At 46.7% G+C, this 22,846-nt stretch overlaps 2 protein-coding genes across 2 annotated transcripts; both read left to right on the top strand.

The window, feature by feature from the left end:
• Positions 1-936: 936 nt before the first annotated feature.
• Positions 937-8,532, top strand: LOC119959448 (the record flags this gene model as incomplete). The annotated part of the gene is made up of 4 exons (XM_038787716.1): positions 937-1,016; positions 3,350-3,641; positions 4,439-4,476; positions 8,219-8,532. Coding segments are annotated over 4 exons (724 nt in total), but the record flags the coding sequence as incomplete, so codon positions are not given.
• Positions 8,533-13,710: 5,178 nt separating this feature from the next.
• LOC119959447 (probable G-protein coupled receptor 139) lies at positions 13,711-16,284 on the top strand. The gene is made up of 2 exons (XM_038787715.1): positions 13,711-13,780; positions 15,371-16,284. The coding sequence occupies exons 1-2, from the start codon at positions 13,711-13,713 to the stop codon at positions 16,282-16,284; spliced, it is 984 nt and encodes a 327-aa protein (XP_038643643.1).
• The last annotated feature ends 6,562 nt before the right edge of the window (positions 16,285-22,846 follow it).

The raw sequence follows: 22,846 nt of genomic DNA, 5'->3' as shown, positions 1-22,846 counted from the left end.
GGCAGCAATGTTTTCATTCATGTCAAGAGGGTTGGAATCGAAGACCAGGGATGTACTTCAGAGGCTGTATAAGGCTCTGGTCAGACTCAAATTGGAGTACTGTGAGCAGTGTTTGGCCCCGTACCTAAGGAATGATGTGCTGGCCTTGGAAAGGGTCCAGAGGAGGTTCACAAGAAGGATCCCTGGAATGAAGAGCTTATCGTATGAGAAACGGTTGAGAATCATGGTCTGTACTCGTAGGAGTTTAGAAGGATGAGTGGGGGATCTTATTGAAACCTACAGGATACTACGAGGTTTGGATAGAGTGGACGTGGAGAGGATGTTTCCACTTGTAGGAAAAACTAGAACCAGAGGACACAATCTCAGACTAAAGGGACGATCCTTTAAAACAGAGATGAGGAGGAATTTCTTCAGCCAGAGGGTGATGAATCTGTAGAACTCTTTGCCGCAGATGGCTGTGGAGGCCAAATCACTGCGTGTCTTTAAGACAGAGATAGATAGGTTCTTGATCAAAAAGGGGATCAGAGGTTATGGGGAGTAGGCAGGCGAATGGGGATGAGAAAAATATCAGCCATGATTGAATGGCGGAGCAGACTCAATGGGTCGAGTGGCCTAATTCTGCTTCTATGTCTTATATGATAATAATAATAACCGCTTATTGTCACAAGTAGGCTTCAATGAAGTTACTGTGAAAAGCCCCTAGTTGCCACATTCGGGCGCCTGTTCGGGGAGGCTGGTACGGGAATTGAACCCGCGCTGCCGGCCTTGTTCTGTATTATAAGTCAGCTGTTTAGCCCCACTGTGGTAAACCAGCCCCTATGGTCTTATGGTCTTTAAGCAATGTGCAGCCAACTCTCCGCTTTATCTATATGTTTCAGTCAAACGACCAGATACTCGGTGTGTTAAAGAAAATTGCTTTCTCTGCTTCTCCTTTAGGACTCATGTGACTAAAACACAGCCTCCTCCGTCCTTGGACGTTGCCAGATCTTGGTGGTTGTCTCTGGAGTATGAACTCGGTAAAGCCATACCTTCCTTCTCCAAACATTTTACTCACGCCATATGTTACTCAATTGCATTAGATTAGTACAGAAATTCGAAAAGTAACTGCACAGGAAATAGGTAAATATTTGGATACTGGAATCATCAAGAACTTCCTGTTTCATTCCCTCATCATTCATTCCCACAATGAGGTCAGGGGCTGGTTTAGCATAGGGCTAAATCACTGGCATTGAAAGCAGATCAAGGCAAGCCAGCAGCACGGTTCAATTTCCGTACCAGCCTCCCGGAACAGGCGCCGGAATGTGGCGACTAGCGGCTTTTCACAGTAACTTAATTGAAGCCTACTTGTGGGACTGGTTTAGCTCACTGGGCTAAATCGCTGGCTTTTAAAGCAAACCAAGCAGGCCAGAAGCACGGTTCGATCCCCGTACCAGCCTCCCCGGACAGGCGCCTGAATGTGGCGACTAGGGGCTTTTCACAGTAACTTCATTGAAGCCTACTCGTGACAATAAGCGATTTTCATCTTTCATCTTGTGACAATAAGCGATTTTTATTTCATTTCATTCAGTCAGCACATGGTGCCGATGAACTCTGCGCAGAACTACCAATTTACTCTCACTCCACTGCTCCGTCCCGCTGCCTTGCTGAAGGATCAATTTAAGGACGTTATCCTATTCCTTTTTTGACTTTTAAATCCGCTTGCCTTTCAGTCAGTGAACACGTCACAAACACTCACATTGCAAAGGAAATGTCTGCAAACTTGTCTTGGGTTCTTTAGCAGATACCAATCCTTCAAATGACAGTCCTCTGGTGACTGAACCTGCTGCCACTAGAGGCAATATTTCCTTATTTATTCAACTGGAATTGTTGAGAGCAGAGCAGACTCGATGGGCCGTGTGGCTTAATTCTGCTCCTATATCTTATAGTCTTGTGGTCTAATGTCAACCAAATATTCGCTCAGACTTCTCTGTTTTACGGAGGGCAGGATCACATTCCCCAGTCTTTGCACAAAGCGGAAGCATTTCTTCATTAGTTCAATATTAATGATTCTGACCCGCACCCTTTCTGAGACCCTCAAATCATTCTCAGATGTGCAGTCCAGATTTGAACATTAATCTAGCCGAGATATTATCAACGGTATACAAATGCATAGTCACCTTCAACAGTTTCACCTCTGTACACGCTTCCTGCTGATCAAGCCAATAACTTAAAATGGATTTAACAGAAGTCTCAACCTTCCCTCCGGTCACATCACCTCTCTCGCTCTTTCCCCAGTGCCTACCAACTTGCATCATTCACTTTATATTGTCTGTCCTCATTCTTCCAAGCCCCTAACCCGATCCCACAGTGTACGTTGTCCTTCTGAATATTTGTCCATTCTCTGTCACTGCAAATGAGCATTCTGAATATGACAGAACTGGAAAATAATCATTACTAAATTGAAGCATTGTTGGTATTATAAAACATAGACGGCGATGGTGCAATAATCATCATGTATATTGTAAATATCTACCTGGATATTATCAGTGGTCTGTATCATACTGTAACCTGATCATCAGTTTCTGGATTGAAGGAAGTTGCTGGTCCTGAGGTTCCGGCATTCTGATCAGACATTTACTGTGAAAATCCCCTAGTTGCCACATTCCGGCGCTTGTTCGGGCTCACAGAGGGAGAATTCGGAATGTTCAATTCATCTAACAGCACGTCTTTCGGGACTTGTGGAAGGAACCCGCAGCACCTGGAGGAAACCCACGCAGACACGGGGAAAATGTTCAGACTCCGCACACAGACAGTGACCCAAGTCAGAAATCAAACCCGGGTGCCTGGCACTGTGAAGCAACAGTGCTCACCACTGTGCTACCTTGGCGCCCAGTTTGAGCTACGTTTGAACCCAGCTCACAAATCCAATGAAGCGACAGGCAACTGGAGGCTCCCTGGTAGCAAGAGCTGTGGATGTTCGACTGAGTGTTTGCAACCGACTGTACCGCTTCAATACTCAAGTTCTGTTGTGAGGTTGCCTCGGGGCGTGGCCTAATTTACCGATTTAAGGACGTAATTTAATTTCAGTTCAGGTCTGAGGCGCAGTCTCCCAGAGCAGTCCAGGTTTGCAGTCTCCCGATCCCCGACATCTAAACCATCAGCTCCAGGCAGCAGAATGACGGGAATCCTCCTTGTTTTCACCCTGTGCGTCTGTTTACCCGGTGAGTACCAATCAGACTAACCCACATTGTGTGGATTTAACACAAAGCTGCCCGAGTCCATCCCAATTACAGACCCTGTCTGGGGTTTTAGCCCTGATCTGTGTTTCTGGCTGTGATGGTCCATTAAACTGCCTCTGTTTAATTTCCAGGATATTTCAGTCAGTCAGTGACACAGGACCCAGAAGCGATGACCAAGGAGGAGTGTCAGACTCTCACTATCACCTGTGTTCTGTATAGAGGATTATATTATCCTTATTTGAAAAGCGGGGATTTCTTCAGACAACCCCAGCCCGGGGCAGATTGGGAGCGGATCTCCAGCGGAGGGAAATTTGTTGTGTCGGTGAATAAAGCAGAAAAGACATTTTCGCTGGAAATTCGGGATGTGAGAGTTGAAGACAGCGCCACCTATTTCTGTAAAGCTCAGTACAGATACTGGAACACACAGTGATGGGTCTCGGCTTCCCGCGATACAAAATGCCTCAGTGCGGATTATCACAGAAACAAATGTAAAAGCGGAGTTAATCTGCCCTGAAACCCCCACAGTTCCGCCTCATACTGTCTGTCCCATGCTCTGGTTTATAATGAGACTGGATCATTCCCGTTAACATCTTGAGATTTATAAACGCCGAGTTTGTGCGGATGTTGATACTTTTCCAGAACTTAGTGTCAGTGAATGGAGATTGGGAATAACTGATCTCAGTGACGAACCCTCAGACCAGCCGGATCCTGTTCCAACAGAGGGAACTGGGAACCGCAGTCCCCACTGTTGAAGTTATGTCCCCACGTTCACCATATAGCCGGGGATTTTATATTGACTTGCCATACGGTGCTACACTGGACTATTCACAGTGACAGAGACCGGGACAATTTCCTCTGTATAAAGCAAATAACAATTCGCCCGGCCTGGTGGCGAATTATCGGGATGATGTTATCATGGCTGTAACCTGGTTACGTTTCATTGTCATTTCCACCATTTCCATCTTTCTTTATCATTTTCGTCGGTTTATATGAAGCGAATATTTCCTGCCTCCAGCCATTTAGTCATAGCTCAGGGCCTCACAGAGAACGGTTTAAATCAACAGAGTCTTTGAAACATTGGATGTTGTTTATGTATTTCGACCCCCCGAATAATTGGGCAGCTTCGAATGATTGGTGATCATTTTCCTGCTGTTTGAGGTGACGGTGGTTATTGTACCGGGGAGTCTGAGAGCCGTGTCACTGTGTGGTAACTGGAAACATGCAGATGGATCCGGGACGGTGGTGACTGTCACAGCCGGTAAGTGTCTCCAAACTCGCTATTTTACAGAGCGTGTCCGTGAATGTTAGCCCTCAGTTTATTATTATGATCCGTATTTCTTAAAACCGATTGAAACTGGAGCTGATCTGCTTTCTAAGTAATATTCTTGGCGGCAAATTTTGATTCTGGAGTTGGGTCCAGGTCTTTCCTGTGGAAACTGTATATGGAGCAGGAGGTCAGAGGGATCGGGGTAGTGGTAATTGGTGTTGACAGTATGTGGACCATTACTAGTTTAATGGCACATCATGTCCATGCTCAACATCACAGGCTCTATCATTCCTAACTGTTTTTAATGAAAGCAGATTGTCGACAGTCCGGACTCCGCTGTCGGAGTTGGTCTGTGAGGGGGCTCTGTGTCTGTCCATTTGGTCATCACATCGGCTCTTAGAGCTTAGAACATAGAACAGTACAGCACAGAACAGGCCCTTCGGCCCTCGATGTTGAAGACAGCGCCACAATGATCACCCCACTTAAACCCACGTAACCCGTATACCCGTAACCCAACAATCCCCCCATTAACCTTACACTATGGGCAATTTAGCATGGCCAATCCACCTAACCCGCACATCTTTGGACTGTGGGAGGAAACCGGAGCACCCGGAGGAAACCCACGCGCACACGGGGAGGACGTGTGCAGACTCCACACAGACAGTGACCCAGCCGGGAATCGAACCTGGGACCCTGGAGCTGTGAAGCATTGATGCTAACCACCATGCTACCGTGAGGCTCCTGAACTGCGCAATGTGATTGATGCACCATGTGAAGAAACGCAACATTTGAGGAAGCGCATGTACCGACATTTGAAACAGTCCGGAGAAAATTCACGAGGTTGGCCCCGTCTTTGGAGGTAATTTCTATAAAGGAGATTCGAAGAAAGAGACTTGACCTTATTGAGACAGATAGGATAATCTGGGGTTTTGACAGGCTGGATCCTGAGAGGATTTCCTTTTGTGGGAGTGTCTCGAACCAGAGGGCATAATCTCTGAGTCAAGGGGCGCCATGTAAAACAGAGACTAGGAGGAACTTGTTCTCTCAGACGGCCGTGAAACTGTGAAATATTGGCGCTAAGCATGTTCAAGGCTGAAAGAGACAGACATGTATTCAGTGAGGGCGTCGAGCGTTAGGGGTATAAGGTGGGATAGTAGAGTTGAGGATTATCGTCATGAAAAATATTAAGGTGGAAAAGTCCCCAGGGCCTGATGGGATCTACCCCAGAATACTGAAGAAGGCTAGCGAGGAAATTGCTGAGGCCTTGATTGAAATCTTTGGATCCTCACTGTCTTCAGGTATGTTCCAGAGGACTGGAGAATAGCCTATGTTGTTCTATTGTTTAAGAAGGGAGCAAGGATAATCCAGGGAACTACAAGCCAGTGAGCCTTACATCAGTGGTAGGGAAATTAGTGGAGAGAATTCTTCGAGACAGGATCTACTCCCATTTGGAAGCAAGTAGACGTATGAGTGAAAGGCAGCATGGTTTTGTGAAGGGGAGGTCGTCTCACTAACTTAATAGAGTTTTTCAAGGAGGTCACAATGGTGGTTGCTGCAGATAGGGCAGTGGATGTTGTCTATATGGACTTCAGTAAGGCCTTTGACAAGGTCCCTCATGGCACACTGGTACAAAAGGTGAAGTCACACGGGATCAGTTGTGAGCTTGCAAGAAGGATACAGAACTGGCTAGGTCATAGAAGGCAGAGAGTAGTAATGGAAGGGTTATTTGCTGAATGGAGTGCTGTGACTACTGGTGGTGTTCAGCAGAGATCAGTGCTGGGACTATGGTCTGGAATGCTGCATAGGGTTCAGTCACCTCAGTTCAGAAATTATCTCCATGCTTGGGAAGAAATTTAACAAATATTCCTGAGGTAAATTACTGTGAGTTGAAATTGAGTTATTTAGACCGATATTCCATGTAATGTAGAGCCCTGAGATGTAACTTCATCAGAACATACCATATGTTCAAAGGGCTTGGCAGAACAGATACTGGGTAAGTGTATCCACGCTGGCTAGGTTCTCACTTGGGATCCCAGTTTCAGAATATGTGTTTCGGCAGTAGAGTTAAGAAGATGATACATTTCTTTAGTTAACCAATTCATGTGAATCTTTGATTTCTGTTCCTCAAAGAGTTCTGGATTCTCAGATGTGAGTTTATTCACAGAAGTGTTGAATAGATTATTAGATATGAAAGTATCAAAGGTTATGGCGACAATGGGGGTCTGGTTGTTGATGTAGGGGATCAGCGAGCATATAAATGAATGGCGGGTCAACTTTGAAAGGTGGTCTCGTCGGTATTACTTCTACCCGTTAGAAATTGTCTTTTGAATCTTGCGGTTCTGAGGACGGAAATCAGCTGCAATGCAAATCTCTCTGGAAAGGTTCAACATGTTGGGTCCACTTTCACCGAGGGATGGAGAATCACGAGGAGGATTTATAGATGAATTAAATTATGAACATAAATCTGAATGTCAATTTGTGCGTTTTTCCAGAGAAAGGGACGTTGAACATGTAATAGTCATTAACAGAAAACAGACACAAATTGATAACAGATATTTCAACTCAGAGACATCAGGGTATACTAATCGCTGCCACATTGAGTGGTTGGAGCAAAGACAATTGGTTCAGAAATGGGTAGGATGGAAAATAAAGGAGGGGAAACAGAATGGAGCGACACAAGGTGCTGGATGGAAATGGCCAACTCGATTTCGGGCGGGTTAGGCTGACCTGGAGTTTGCACAGACATAAATCAGTTGGGCCAAATCGTTCATTCCTCTTCAGTAGATTATACACAATATAAAACTTACAGAAAAGTTCGCTCAGAGAACCCGAGATAGAATCAGTTAATAAACTGAAAGAATTGTAATTGTCAGAGAGCCGGAAGAGGCAGTTCCCAGTGAGTAACATTGAAACCCACTGCGGAAACTGAACAGACTGAACCCAACCTACAACTCAGAGACTTTGGGACAAGTTCCCACGATCACGGAAAGCTCAAACAGCGCAAAGTAAATGTAGAAATAAAATGAAACTAACAGTAAATGATTCAATTTAAAGAGAAACGGAGAAAAATATTATTGATTAAAGAAAATAGACAGAGTAAAAGGCAATCAGAAACACCGGGAAATGTTAAACTGCAGTCAGTGATTGACATCTAATTACGGATGTCCAACGTCGGTTTGTATCCATAGCCAATGAATCGCAATCATTTTCTGTTGGATCTTGCTGTGCTAAGTGATGAATGCAGTTCGGTTACACTCGGCCAATTATATCAGGAAACAGATTGTCTCACTGATATGAAAATGTTCCCTCGCGTCTGTTCCTCAGCAAGGAAAATAGGAGCAGAAATGTCACACCCATGGTAGAACCATGCAGAAGTAAGGATCGCATTAGGCCCCACGGGCAGATGCTGCCCTTTGTCAATGAAATACACTTCTTCCCATGAACCATTTAATTTTCCTATAACTCTGCATTTTCCTATCCCGGTCATTGCCCGTTGATAAGTCTTTGTGGAATCAGTTCCCACCACACATTCCGAGTGTGCATTGCGGAACTTTCGAGCTTGTGGCGGGAAAGATAATAACCACTCATTCCTCACTGGTTCATATTGACATAAAAGTTAATACAGTTCAAGCAGAATTAAAATAAAACAATACCATAAACAACTGAGCTATTCACGTGATTAACAAATAATGGCTTCCCGAATAAAACAAATTACGTTTTTTTCATCCGCCAGATTCGAGTTCCTCGGTGTCCAAGAACCCGCCTATCCAAAACTCTGCTGCCGGTGACACAGTTACTTTAAATTGGGAATATTCAGGGTTCTGTCAGTACACAGTACACTGGTACCGCCAGTCCCCAGGACAGGCTCCGGAATTCCTGCTTCAGAGACACACTTCAGGAGGCGCGAATAAAGAAAACGCTGCCGGAGGGAGAATTTCTGCTTCTATCGACACTTCCAAGAAAATCAGCCGTTTAAAGATCTCCAAACTTCAACCGAGCGACTCCACTGTGTACTACGCTGCACTGAGCCGGCACACAGCACAGTGATACAGAGCACGGAGACAGCTGTACAAAAACCTGAACATGGTGAGGATTACACACACAGTGATACAGAGCACGGAGAGAGCTGTACAGAAACCTGAACATGGTGAGGATTACACACACAGTGATACAGAGCACGGGGAGAGCTGTACAGAAACCTGAACATGGTGAGGATTACACCACAGTGATACAGAGCACGGAGACAGCTGTACAAAAACCTGAACATGGTGAGGATCACACACACAGTGATACAGAGCACGGAGACAGCTGTACAGAAACCTGAACATGGTGAGGATCACACACACAGTGATACAGAGCACGGAGTGAGCTGGACAGAAACCTGAACATGGTGAGGATCACACACACAGTGATACAGAGCACGGAGACAGCTGTACAGAAACCTGAACATGGTGAGGATCACACACACAGTGATACAGAGCACGGAGTGAGCTGGACAGAAACCTGAACATGGTGAGGATCACACACACAGTGATACAGAGCACGGAGACAGCTGTACAGAAACCTGAACATGGTGAGGATCACACACAGTGATACAGAGCAGGGAGAGAGCTGTACAGAAACCTGAACATGGTGAGGATCACATACAGTGATACAGATCACGGAGACAGCTGTACAGAAACCTGAACATGGTGAGGTTTACACACACAGTGATACAGAGCACGGAGAGAGCTGTACAGAGATCTGAACATGGTGAGGATCACACACAGTGATACAGAGCACGGAGGGAGCTGTACAGAAACCTGAACATGGTGAGGATTACACACACAGTGATACAGATCACGGAGAGAGCTGTACAGAAACCTGACCATGGTGAGGATCACACACACAGTGATAGAGAGCACGGAGAGAGCTGTACAGAAACCTGAGCATGGATCAAGAAAATGGTTTAACCACTGATTAACCTGGAGTATTTGCCAATCACGTGAATTGCTCAGTTTTTGTGGCAATGTTATCACTTTAATTGCATTTTAATTGTATTCACTGTTACAATACAATTGATACAATGCAAACCAATGGGGACTGAGGTGATGTTTTATTCCACCCAGTAAACTCTAACGATCTGAAATGCACTATCAGAATGGGTGGTGGGAGCTGATTGAACAGTGATTTACAAACGGGTAAAGGTCAAATATGGGAAAAGGATAATAACAGGACTATGGGAAAATCATGTCGAATAGTATTTCATTCATGAAGGAAAGGCATTCACCCGAGGTAGTGAATGTCATCCTTATTTCTGTTTGATTCTACCATGGACAGAACATAGAACAGTACAGCAACTGTACAGCACAGAACAGGCCCTTCGGCACTCGATGTTGTGCCGAGCAATGATCACCCTACTCAAACCCACGTATCCACCCTATACCCGTAACCCAACAACCCCCCATTCCCCTTTCCCCCCTTCCCCCCTTCTCCCCCCACTTCCCCTCCCCCCTTCCCCCCTTCCCCCCTTCCCCCTCCCCCTTCCCCCTTCCCCCCCTTTCCCCCCCTTCCCCCCTCCCCCTCCCCTTCTTCCCCCCTTCTTCCCCCCCCCTTCCCCCCCTTCCCCCCAATCACTGACTGTGGTTTAACATTTCCCAGAGTTTCTGATTGCATTTTCTCCGATTTGACCATTTTCTTCTTTCATTCATTTTTTTCTCCGTTTCTCTTTAAATTTATGTATTTACTGTTAGTTTCGATTTGTTTCTAACTTTAAACTTGCTGTTTGTGTTTCTTGTAATCGTGGGAACTTGTCCCAAAGTCTCTGAGTTGTCGGTTGGGTTCAGTCTGCTCAGTTTCCGCAGTGGGTTTTACTGTTACTCACTGGGAACTGCCTCTTCCGGCTCTCTGACATTTTCAATTCTTTCCGCCCATGACTGATTCTCTCCGTGGTTGTCTGTACGCAGTATTCTCTGTGGTTTACAGAGTATAGAAATTGGGGGAGAGGAATAGATCATTCGGCCCAACTAAATTGTGTCTGCGCATATACTCCAGACCAGACTGTCCTCCCCGCCCCCCCCCCCCCCCCCCCCCACCCGATATCTAACTGACCATTTCCATCCAACTCCCTGTGTCGGTCTAGACTGTTCTCTTTCTAGTATTTCCAAATCTGCCCATAAATGTATCAATACTCTCTGCTCCAAGCTCCATGTGGCAACAGGTTCCATTTTCTCACAAACCTGTGTTTAAATCTCTTCAACTTCATATCTGCATTTGTTCGGTCACTGATATATATCAACATAGAAACATAGAAAACTGGTGCAGGAGTTGGTCATTCGGTTCTTCGAGCCTGCACCACCATTCAAATATTCATGGCTGATAATGCAAATTCCGTTTCACACTCCCACTTTCTCTCCATTCCCCTGCTCCCTTTAGCCACAAGGGCCACGTCCAGCTCCCTCTTGAATATATCCAACGAACTGGCCCCCACGGCTTTCTGTGGTAGAGAATTCCATAAGTTGACAACTCTCTAAGAGAAGAAGTTCTGCCTCATCTCAGTGCTGAATGGCTCATACTTTATACTTAGGCTGTGACCCCTAGTCCCAACATCGTGAACATTCGTCCCGCATCTGGCCCGTGCAGTCCCATCAGGATTGTATATGTTTCTATGAGATCCCCTCTCATTCTTCTCAACTCCAGTGAGTGCAAACCCAGCCGATCCAGTATTTCTTCATATGTCAGGCCTGTCATCCCGGAAATTAGTCTGGTGAACTTTCGCTGGACATGCTCAAAAGCAAGAATGTCCTTCCTCAAACTAAAACTACACACAATACTCAAGGTGCGGCCTCACCAAGGCTCCATATAACTGTTGAAAGCAATCCCATCTCCTATGCTCAAACCTTCTCTATCTGAAGGCCAGCATATCACAGGCTTTCCTCGTCGCCTGCTGTACCTGCATGCCAATCTCCAACGACTGTACATGTGAGGTTAACCTCCTTGGTGGCAAAGACAAGAAGGCAGATTATTCTCTGAATGATGGCAGTTTAGGAAACTGGGAAATGCAGCGAGACCTGGGTGTCCGGTGGGACAGTTGTTATTGATACTCCACGAGGGCGACTTGCTGGCGCAGTGGTTAGCACTGCTACCTCACGGTGCCGAGGACCTGGGTTCGAACCGCCGGGGCCACTGCTGTATAGAGTTTGCACATTCTCCGCGTGTCTGCGTGGATCTCACCCCAACCCAAACAGGGGCGGATTTAGCTCACTCGGCTAAATCGCTGGTTTACCAAGCAGGCCAGCAGCACGATTCGATTCCCGTACCAGCCTCCCCGAACAGGCGCCGGAATGTGGCCACTATGGGCTTTTCATAGTAACTTCATTGAAGCCTACTCGTGACAATAAGTGATTTTCATTTCATTTTCATTGCATGTGCAGGATAGGTGAATTGGCCATGCTAAATTACCACTTGATTTGAAAAATTTAAAATAAAGTCCACAAGACCATATGTATTTTTATATTGCATTAGATCTTGTCACCACCATGCCTCCCTCGTGGAGTATTAATAACATAACACAGTGTAGTATAAACAGTGGCCAAATCAAGTGCGATATGAGCAGTGGCATGGTGTGTTACAGCAGTAACTGACACTGCACCTACGATAATGAAATAAAAGAGAAAATGCTGGAAAATCTCAGCAGGTCTGACATCATCTGTAGGGAGAGAAAAAAGCTAACGTTTCGAGTCCAACGACTGCTTTGACAAAGAGTCATTCGACTCGAAACGTTAGCTCTTTTCTCTCCCGATAGATGCTGCCAGACCTGCTGAGATTTTCCAGCATTATCTCTTGTGTTTCAGATTGCAGCATCCGCAGTAATTTGCCTTCATATTATAATGAAATGATACACTAAGCTAGACAGTGCCTCTGTAGTTTACGAGGTGCAATCTCAGGTAATACCACACAGCACCATGCATCATCGAAATATAAAAACATTTTAGATAGTAGTAGGAGAAGGAGAAGTAGGAGTAGATGGAGGTTCCTCCATCCAACGTGATCACAATGGGTTCTCTATCAAAACTATACCCCAATACATTTTCCACACACTTTGACACATTTAGTGTTCTATTTCCTTCTTAAATATATTCAGTAATATTGCCTGCACGGCCCACTGTCCGAAAAATGTTCATTTTTAGATTTTATGGATCGTGCCTCCATTTTCACTGCACTTCTTGTTATTGCTTCTGAGTCATGTCTCGGTAATTACTTGCCCAATGTTATCGGAATTGATATTCCACCAGCCACCTATCAATTGTTTATTCACTAGAAACTTTAAACTCATACTGGAACATCTGAAGGCACTTTCAGAATGGATGGTTTCCGAGGATAAACAAGGGGGTCTGCTGTGTGCACACGGTGCAGCATTTGCCTGCGATCGGCTCGATCTCATACGTCCTTCCATGTTTGCGATTAGTTATTTCAAGTTCTTTCCTCGCAAATATATTTCAATATTTGTGTATCAATACAGCACTAAACACCAGAACACTTACAAATACGCAAACCACGTCAACGTATCCGTCAACTAAAAGCACAATATGTCAGATATTGAAAGAGACAGATTTTTATCATAGATCAGACTTCAGCTCAGAGTTAACAAGAGGTGTTTTGATTGATGGAGGCGCAGAGAATTATCTTGGGGCTGGGAGGGACCGCAAAAGTTGCACTCAGCAGTTCACCCCAGGGAACAAATGAAAGGCATGGACTCGTCTCTTAATTTGTTTATTCACCGATCTGTAACTAAACATAGAACAGTACAGCACAGAACAGGCCCTTCGGCCCTCGATGTTTTGCTGAGCAATGATCACCCTACTTAAACCCACGTAACCCGGATACCCGTAACCCAACAATCCCCCCATTAACCTTACATTATGGGCAATTTAGCATGGCCAATCCACCTAACACGCACATCTTTGGACTGTGGGAGGAAACCGGAGCACCCGGAGGAAACCCACGCACACACGGGGAGGACGTGCAGACTCCACACAGACAGTGACCCAGCCGGGAATCGAACCTGGGACCCTGGAGCTGTGAAGCATTGATGCTAACCACCATGCTACCGTGAGGCCCCTAAAGGGCATGTTGGAATTTAATTGCCCCTCTGGAGACTCTCACTGGTATAAATGAGGGACCCTTTGGAAGTCTTGCAGACCTAGTATGTGCACCTTGCAGAATTCAATTAGTTCCTGAAAGACGATGCATGGACCAGCGAATGGACCATTTTCTGCCATTTATTACCCGGCACTCACTATTATTGGTGTCCCAGGTAAGAGCGGAATCTCAACTGAAATATTTATTTTTCTTCTGAATCTCCAGAATTCTTATCTCTTCCCTTTAAGGATCGTGCTGAAAAGTTTACCGCATTACGATATATTAGAGTGCATCACTTAATTTTGTATTACAGAGCAGGACAATAAATGGTCAATAAATTACCCTTCACACTTATAGAACAATTGTTTATTAGACTGCAGAAATATGAGTTATAATGTTTAGCATTGTGCGGACGTTATATTGTTAAACAGTGCAACACATTTGCTACAAATCGTCATTGGGCTGCAGGATGGCACAGGAATGGGGACGGACTAGTCTAATAAGCCGCATGAGGTAAGTGAAACAATCAAGAGAATTCTGAAATAGAGGCTTTGTTAGGCAATCAGAGAATCAGTTCAAATGGAGGCGATTCGAACATGTACCAAACTTTGAAAAGAGTACTGCGCACAGGCTCAGTCCCCTCCGCTTTCCCAATAACCCCTTAGCCTCACCTAACCTACACATCTGCTTTAGACACTGAGGGGCAATTTAGAATAGCCAATCCAGCTAAACTGCACATCGTTGGGCTGTGAGAGGCACCCAGAGGAAACCACACAGACACAGTGAGAAAGTAAAAACTCCACAGACAGTAACCCAAGGTCAGAATTGAACCCAGGGCCCTGGCGCTGTGATCGAAGGCAGTACATTTACAATGGCTGAACGGGATGTGGTATGAGTTATTCATTAGGAACAACAGTTTTGGATCATTGAATCATAGCATTTACAGTGCACAAGGAGGCCACTCGGCCCATCGAGTCTGCACCGGCCCTTGGAAAGAGCACCCCACCCAAGCCCACACCTCCACCGTATCCCCATAACCCAGTAACACCACCCAACCTTCCTGGACACGTAAGGGCAATTTCGCATGGCCAATCCACTTAACCTGCACATCTTTGGAATGTAGGAGGAAACCGGAGCACCCGGAGGAGACCCGGGCAGACACGGGGAGATGTGAAGACGCTGCACAGACAGTGACCCAAGCCGGGAATGGAACCTCAGACCCTGGAGCTGTGAAGCAACTGTGCTAACCACTATGCTACCGTACCGCCCCTTTCAGTTGAGTTCACTGGCGATGCAAATTGGAAGGGTAGACATATGAAAGTGGTAAATAAGGGTTTGAGTAGCTCTTAAGCTAAGGCAGACTTTCAGACCGGCGATACCATAGGCTGTGGAGAAATGTCGAATTATGCAGTGTCGGTGCTTATGACCGACGGGTTTGGGAATGTGGGCGTTTGGAAGTTCATCCCACCGTCAAACAAAACTTGAATATTGTAAATGGTCTCTAACTTTAGAGGATGGCCAGCCACGGGAATGGACCCAGTGGCCAGAGAGCGGAGTTTGTTGCAGGGACTGATTGTGATATTTGATGAATTGACAAACGTTTAATCCAGCATTGGATTTGCATCAAGTAGTAATGGTTTTGGAATAATTGAAATGTGGAGGTGCGAAATGGACAGGTCAGGAGGGATTCAGCAGCAGAATGGATCAGGGAGTCGCTGGTTTTTGGAGTCCGCTCAGTGACGGCTCTCTCTTTTCTCTATTACAGCCAACTTGATGGCGATCATCATCCTATCCCGAGGACGGTGCGGACTCTCTCGGTGTATCACCTACTACCTGGTAGCGATAGCAGTGACTGATTTCCTTGTCATGGTCACCGCTGTTATCCTCAACCGGATTGGTGGCATTTACTTTAGATACAGCATCCTATCGATCACCCCCGGATGCGCTGTCAGCACCGTGCTTGTTTATGCGACCCGTGATGGTTCAGTATGGCTGACCGTGGCCTTCACCTTCGACCGTTTTGTATCCATCTGCTGTCAGAGACTGAAGAGCCGATACTGCACCGAGAAAACGGCACTGCTGGTCATAGGAATGGTCATTACCTTGAGCTACGCCAAGAACATCCCTTTGTACTTCACCTACCAGCCCTTGTACATATTGGACGAGATTCCCTGGTTCTGTGAAATTAGGTCCAGCTATTACACGATTCCATCGTGGCAAGCTTTAGACTGGCTCGACCACATATTAACCCCTTTTCTTCCGTTCTTCTTTATTCTGATGCTCAACGCCCTGACTGTAAGGCACATTGTAGAGGCCAGCAGAGCCCGCAGGAGACTGAAGGGCTCAGAGAGTGACGGAGATCCAGAGATAGCCAACCGCAAGAAGTCGATTGTCCTGCTCTTCTCCATCTCGCTCAGCTTCCTCCTCCTCTGGGTCACATATGTTGGACATTTCCTATATGTTCGTGTTACAGGTGAGGCCTACTTCACCGGTCTGAATTTCAATGTCCCACACTTCATATTTCAAGAAACGTCCAACATGCTTCAGTTACTCAGTTCCTGCAACAACACCTTCATCTATGCAGAAGCCCAGACCAAGTTCCGAAATGAGCTGAAGAAGTTGCTCATTTTTCCCTTCGTCATTTTCAGCAGTTGCTTTAGATTAACCGATGCTTCATGATCAAGTTAAGGACTATTAATATGTTTCAAAGTAGATAAAGTATGAAATCACACTTGCACAGTAAGATGATAAAGCCACAATAATTCACTGTCCTGAACAAAATAAACTTTATAATAGATACAGAAACATTAAACTGTTTGAACACAAATCTTGTATTCCAGCATTCAGAATTACGCATCAATTAATGATGCATAATTACGCAGAATCAACCGGTCACTTAATCTGTAAAAGAAGATTAAATAACGAAGCAGATGTTTGTGATCTCGGGCATTAGTGTTAGATTTTTTAATCAATGAAAAGTTCAATGAGTTTTCAAACTGCTGCTGCTGTCAGTTTGAAGTGTGAGTGGATTGAATCTTCTCACCTTCACCAGAGTAACGGCTGTGCTGTACTACATGCTCAGGAAGAACAGGGTGATGAATGTGGAAGCGGTTGTCCAGATGTTGCCGTTATCATCCTCATAGTCTTCCGTCCAGGTGTGGTCTGTGTTTTCTACGAGGATGGAGCCGAGGAAATGTAGTTAAATTGTGTTTCCCTCCAGGATATCTTGTGTTATTATACATATTACCTTTTATCTTTCTTAAGTGAGTAATATATTCTCGAATTTAATAATCATTGTACATCTTCTATAAGACCATAAGACATAGGAGCAGAATTAGGCCACTCGTCCCATCGAGTCTGCTCCGCCATTCAATCATGACCGATATTGTTCGCATCCCCATTCTCCTGCCTTCTCCACATAACCCCTGATCCACCTGTTGATCAAAAACCTGTCCATCTCTGTCTTAAAGACACTCAGTGATTTTGCCTCCACAGCCTTCTGCGGCAAATAGTTCCACAGATTCAGCACCCTCTGCCTGAAGAAATTCCTCCTGATCTCTGGTTTAAAGAATCGTTTCTTTAGTCTGAGAGTGTTCTCTGCTTCTAGTTTTTCTCCAAGTGGAAATATCCTCTCCACGTCGACACTATCCAGGCCTCGCAGTATCCCGTAAGTTTCAATAAGATCACCCCTCATCCTTCTAAACTCCAACGGGTACAGACCCAGAGTCCTGAACCGTTCCTCATACAAGTTCTTCATTCCAGGGATCATTTTTGTGAACCTCCTCTGGACCCTTTTCAAGGCCACCACATCCTTTCTTAGATACGGTGCCCAAAACTGCTCACAATACTCCAAATGGGATCTGACCAGAGCCTTAAGAAATGAAAATCGCTTATTGTCACAAGTAGGCTTCAAAATGAAGTTAATGTGAAAAGCCCCTCGTCGCCACATTCCGGCGCCTGTTTGGGGAGGCTGGTACGGGAATATAGCTTCAGAAGTCCATCCGTGGTTTGTATTCTAGCCCTTCCGACATGAATGCTAACATTGCATTTGCCTTCCTACTGCCGACTGAACCTACACGTTAACCTGAAGAGAATCGTGAACAAGGAGTCCCAAGTCCCTTTGTGCTTCTGATTTCTTAAGCATCTTCCCATTTAGAAAATAGTCTATGCCTCAATTTCTGCTTCCGAAGAGCATAATCTCACACTTTCCCACATTGTATTCCATCTGCCACTTCTTTGCCCACTCCTAGCCTGTCCAAGTTCTTCTGCACCACCCCCCCCCCCCCCCGCTTCCTCAATACTATCTGCCCCTCTACAGATCTTTGTATCATCTGCAAACTTAGCAACAGTGCCTTCAATTCCTCCTTCCAAATCATTAATGTATATTGTGAAAAGTTGTGGTCCAAGCACGGGCCCCTGAGGCACACCACTAGTCACCGCCTGCCATCATGAAAAAGATCCCTTTATCCCCACTCTGCTGAGTTCGTGCCACTCAGAAACCGATCTCTGTCACTGTCTACACAGCTCTTCTTCCTTTACGTTCCTCAAACAGTCCGGGTCGAAAACATGGCAGCTTTTATTTAGTTTCAGTTTATTTTTGAACAATTTGTTACAATGTGAGATTATGACGATTGATATTGAGGGAAGTTCACTGAGCTTCTTATTTGAAAACTGTAATATTTCTGCTAAGAATTCGGACGTCAGTTCCTGTCTTAGTTGTTTATGGTAATGGAACACTTATGCGTTAGTGGGAACATTATTAAATGGGGATAGATTTTGGTGAATATGCCCATTAAATGTTATATTAGAAATATACTCTCATCTTGTCGTTTGTCTTTAATGCTGAACTAACTCGTGATTTGCCTTGAACGGTTTGTCTGTCCAAATGTGTTTATGAGCGTTCATTTCATTGTTCATGTGCCATGAGTTTTAACCTGTGTGATTGTTTGTGCATTTCGTGCTTCTGTCTATGTTTCTGTATGAATGAGATATTTTGTATTGAAGTCTATGTTTATTTATTCAGAGTTGTGTTAATGCGCGCTTATGTGTTCTGGCCTGGTATATATGTAGTGATATGTTTCCTTCTGCACCACATATCTATCAATATACGAATGTTTATGCGCGCGTATATACGTCTGTGTTGATGTGTTAATACGTGTATGTATGCATTGATAGATTTATATGACTATGTTTTGAAATATATACGTCCCCTGTGTACTAATGTGTGTTTTCGTGTCCTCTCGTGTATGAGCACGCTAATGTTTGCATTTAACTGTGTGCATCCGAATGCTCTGCTGTATTTCATGTATGTCTTTCTTTATCCGTGTGTAAGCTGTTAACGTGCTTCTCCGTGTGCCCATATATGTGTGCTAATGTGGGCGGCAGTGTATACCCTCATGTCTGTGTTACTGTCTTCTCACTATGTGCTGCTGCATATGATGATGGTTCCAACTGTGTTTTATGTCCTTGTGTGAGTCTGCTTGTCTTGTTTTTTTTTAATAAACAATTTTATTGAGGTAGTTTTTGGCTTTATAAACAGTTACAGACATCATCAGAAAGAAAGCAAAAAAGGCACAAATGTGCAAACATCCACGTACTTTCAATACTTCCATCGTAACATATTGCACAAGCCCGCTCCCCTCCCACTGGTACTACCCGCCATATTTTCCCTCCTTCTCAACTCTACCCCCCCCCCCTCCCCCCCCCCCTCCCCCCCCCCCCCCCCCCCACCCACGTGCTGACACTCACTCTCCCGCAAAGAAGTCAATAAATGGTTGCCACCTCCGGGTGAACCCCTGCACAGATCCCCTCAAGGCGAACTTAATTTTCTCCATCCCCAGGAAACTCGACATGTCCGCAAGCCACCACTCAGTCTTCGGGGGCTTTGAGTCCCTCCACGCCAATAATATTCATCGCCGGGCTATCAGGGAAGCAAAGGCCAACACATCGGCCTCTTTCTCCCCCTGGACGCCCGGGTCTTCCGAAACCCCAAAAATTGTCACCCCTGGACTCATCACCACCCTTGTTTTTAGCACCTGGGACATGACCCCGCAAATCCCTCCCAGTACTCCCTCAGCTTAGGGCATGCCCAAAACATGTGAACGTGGTTCGCTGGTCCTCCCGCGCACCTAGCGCATTTGTCCTCTATCCCGAAAAATTTGCTCATCCGAGCCACCGTCATATGGGCCTGGTGAATGACCTTAAATTGGATCAGCCCGAGCCTAGCACATGTCGCGGTCGAGTTTACCCTACTCAGGGCCTCTGCCCACAGCCCATCCTCCATTTCCCCGCCTAGCTCCTCCTCCCATTTAAGTTTCAGTTCCTCTGTCTGGGACCCTTCCTCCCTCATGAGCACCTTATATATACCCGCGACTCTGCCCTCCCCTTCTTCCCTCCTAGAGACTATTCTGTCGAGGATCCCCATTGGCGGGAGGCGTGGGAAAGATGGGACCTGTCTACGAACAAAGTCCCGCAACTGTAGGTATCGAAAATCATTTCCCCTTACCAACCCAAATTTCTCCTCCATGCTCCTCAAACTCGTGAAGCTCCCTTCCAGGAACATATCACCCACCCTTCCCGCCCCTGCTCGCCGCCATACTCGGAACCCCCCATCCATACTGCCGGGGGCAAACCGATGGTTGTCGCAGATTTGCGCCCAGACAGACGCCCCCATCTCTCCCACATGCCTCCTCCACTGGCCCCATATCCGCAGGGTCGCCACCACTACCGGGCTGGTGGTGTACTTGGCCGGCGGCAGCGGTAGAGGAGCCGTAACCAGGGCTTCCAAGCTGGAGCCCCTGCACGAAGCCGCCTCCACCCGCTGCCAAATAAACCCCGTACCCACCATCCACTTCCTTATCATAGCGATGTTGGCCGCCCAGTAATAATTGACCAGACTCGGCAAAGCCAGCCCTCCCTCGCTGCGGTTCCTCTCCAACATCACCTTCTTTACCCGCGGGGATTTTCCCGCCCAGACAAAGCTCATGATCAGCCCGTTAACTCTTTTGAAGAAGGACTGTGGGATAAAGATCGGGAGGCACTGAAAAATAAACAAAAATCGAGGGAGGATTGTCATCTTTACAGTCTGCACCCTCCCTGCCAGCGACAGCGGGAGTGCATCCCATCTCCGAAACTCTCCCTTCATTTGCTCCACCACCCTGGCCAAATTTAACTTATGCAGCCTGCCCCAGTCTCGTGCCACCTGGATTCCCAAATACCGGAAATTTTCCTCAACCAGCCTAAACGGTAGCCCTCTCAATCTGTTCTCCTGGCCCCTTGCCTGGACCACAAACATTTCACTCTTGACCGTATTTAATTTGTATCCTGAGAACTGGCCGAACTTCCTCAGCATTCCCAGTATAGTTTCCATCCCGGCCACTGGTCTGACACGTACAGGAGCAGGTCGTCTGCATAAAGAGAAACCCTGTGTTCAACCCTGCCCCTCACCATCCCCTTCCAACCCTCTGCGGCTCTCAGCGCAATCTCCAGCGGCTCTATGGCCAGAGCAAACAGCAGTGGGGAGAGCGGGCAGCCCTGTCTGGTCCCTCGGTACAACCTACAGTACTCCGACACTTCTCTGTTGGTCCTGACGCTGGCCCTCGGGGCCTGATATAATAATTTGATCTAATCCACCAATCCCTCCCCGAACCCAAACCGTCTGAGCACCTCCCATAGATAGTCCCACTCCACCCGGTCAAAGGCCTTCTCGGCGTCCATTGCCACCACTACCTCCACCTCTCTACCCGCCGGGGGCATCATTATCACATTGAGTAATCTCCTCAGATTGGTCGCCAGCTGCCTACCTTTCACGAACCCCGATTGATCCTCCCCAATCACCTCCGGTACACAGTCCTCCATTCTACCCACCAGTACCTTTGCCAGGAGCTTGGTGTCTACATTAATCAGGGAGTTTGGCCTGTAGGACCCGCACGCCTCCGGGTCTTTACCCCGCTTCAATATCAGAGATATGGTGGCTTGTGACATTGTCGGCGGCAGGGTCCCTCTGTCCCTTGCCTCATTGAAAACCCTCGCCAAGACCGGGCCCACCAGCTCAGAGAACCTCCTATAAAACTCTACTGGGTATCCATCCGGCCCCGGGGACTTCCCCGACTGCATAGCCTTAAGGCCCCCCAATACCTCCTCTACTCTAATCGGGGCCCCCAGCTCTTCCACTCGCCCCCCACCAACTGTTGGGAATGTTAACCCGTCCAGAAACCTTTTCATCCCCTCCGGTTCTTCCAGCGGCTCCGAAGTGTACAGCTTATGATAGAAGTCCCGGAATACCCTATTCAATTCTGCCGGGTCCTCCACTTTGCGCCACCCCCCCCCTCGTCCCTCACTCTACCTATTTCCGTGGCCGCCTCCCTCCTCCTGAGTTGCTGCGCTAACAGCCTGCTAGCCTTTTCCCCATGCTCGTACACCACTCCCCTCGCCTTCCTAAGCTGTTCTACGGCCCTGCTCGTGGATAGTGCCCCCAGTTCCGCCTGTAGCCTCTGCCTCTCCCTGAGTAAAACCTCCTCCAGGGACTCCGCATGCTCTTCATCTATCCGACCCATTTCCCTGACCAATCTATCCATCTCTGCCCGGTCTGCCTTGGCTCTGTGGGCCCCAATTGAAATCAGCTCCCCCCGCACTACTGCCTTTAGCGCCTCGCACAAGGTCGCCGCTGAGACTTCCCCTGTGTCATTCACCTACAGGTAATTTTTTATACATTTCCGAAGCCTCTCGCAGATCCCCTCCTCCGAAAGCAGTCCCACATCTAGCCTCCATTGCGGGCGTTGATAACTCGCTCCCCCGAACTGCAGGTCCACCCAATGCGGGGCATGGTCTGAAATGGTAATTGCTGAGTATTCCGTGTTCTTTACCTGCCCCATACAGTCCCTGCTTAGTACAAATAAATCTATCCTGGAATATACTTTATGGACGTGCGAGTGAAACGAGTAGCCCCTTCCTGTTGGCTATCTATCTCTCCAGGGAATCCACTGCCCCCATTTGCTCCATAAACCCTTTCAGCTCCCTTGCCATTGCTGAGAGTCTACCCGTTCTGGGACACGACCGATCCAAAGTCGGGTCAAGGACCATGTTAAAGTCCCCTCCCATTATTAACCTGCGAGAATCCAGGCCCGGGATCTTCCCCAGCACTTTTTTAATGAAGTCCACGTCATCCCAGTTCGGGGCATATATATTTACCAGCACCACTCTTCTCCCCTCCAGTCTGCCCCGTACCATCAGGTATCTGCCC

Source organism: Scyliorhinus canicula, unplaced genomic scaffold (genome assembly GCF_902713615.1).
Source record: "Scyliorhinus canicula unplaced genomic scaffold, sScyCan1.1, whole genome shotgun sequence".
NCBI classification, from domain to species: domain Eukaryota; kingdom Metazoa; phylum Chordata; class Chondrichthyes; order Carcharhiniformes; family Scyliorhinidae; genus Scyliorhinus; species Scyliorhinus canicula.
The sequence above is the reverse complement of the archived record's forward strand: the minus strand, read 5'-3'. Positions and strand labels throughout refer to the sequence as shown.

Excerpts from the sequence above, each read along its gene's own strand:
- LOC119959447 (XM_038787715.1), top strand. The coding sequence starts at position 13,711 with ATGCATGGACCAGCGAATGGACCATTTTCTGCCATTTATTACCCGGCA. Across the intron at positions 13,781-15,370 it reads CACTATTATTGGTGTCCCAG|CCAACTTGATGGCGATCATC; the intron begins GTAAGAGCGGAA and ends TCTCTATTACAG.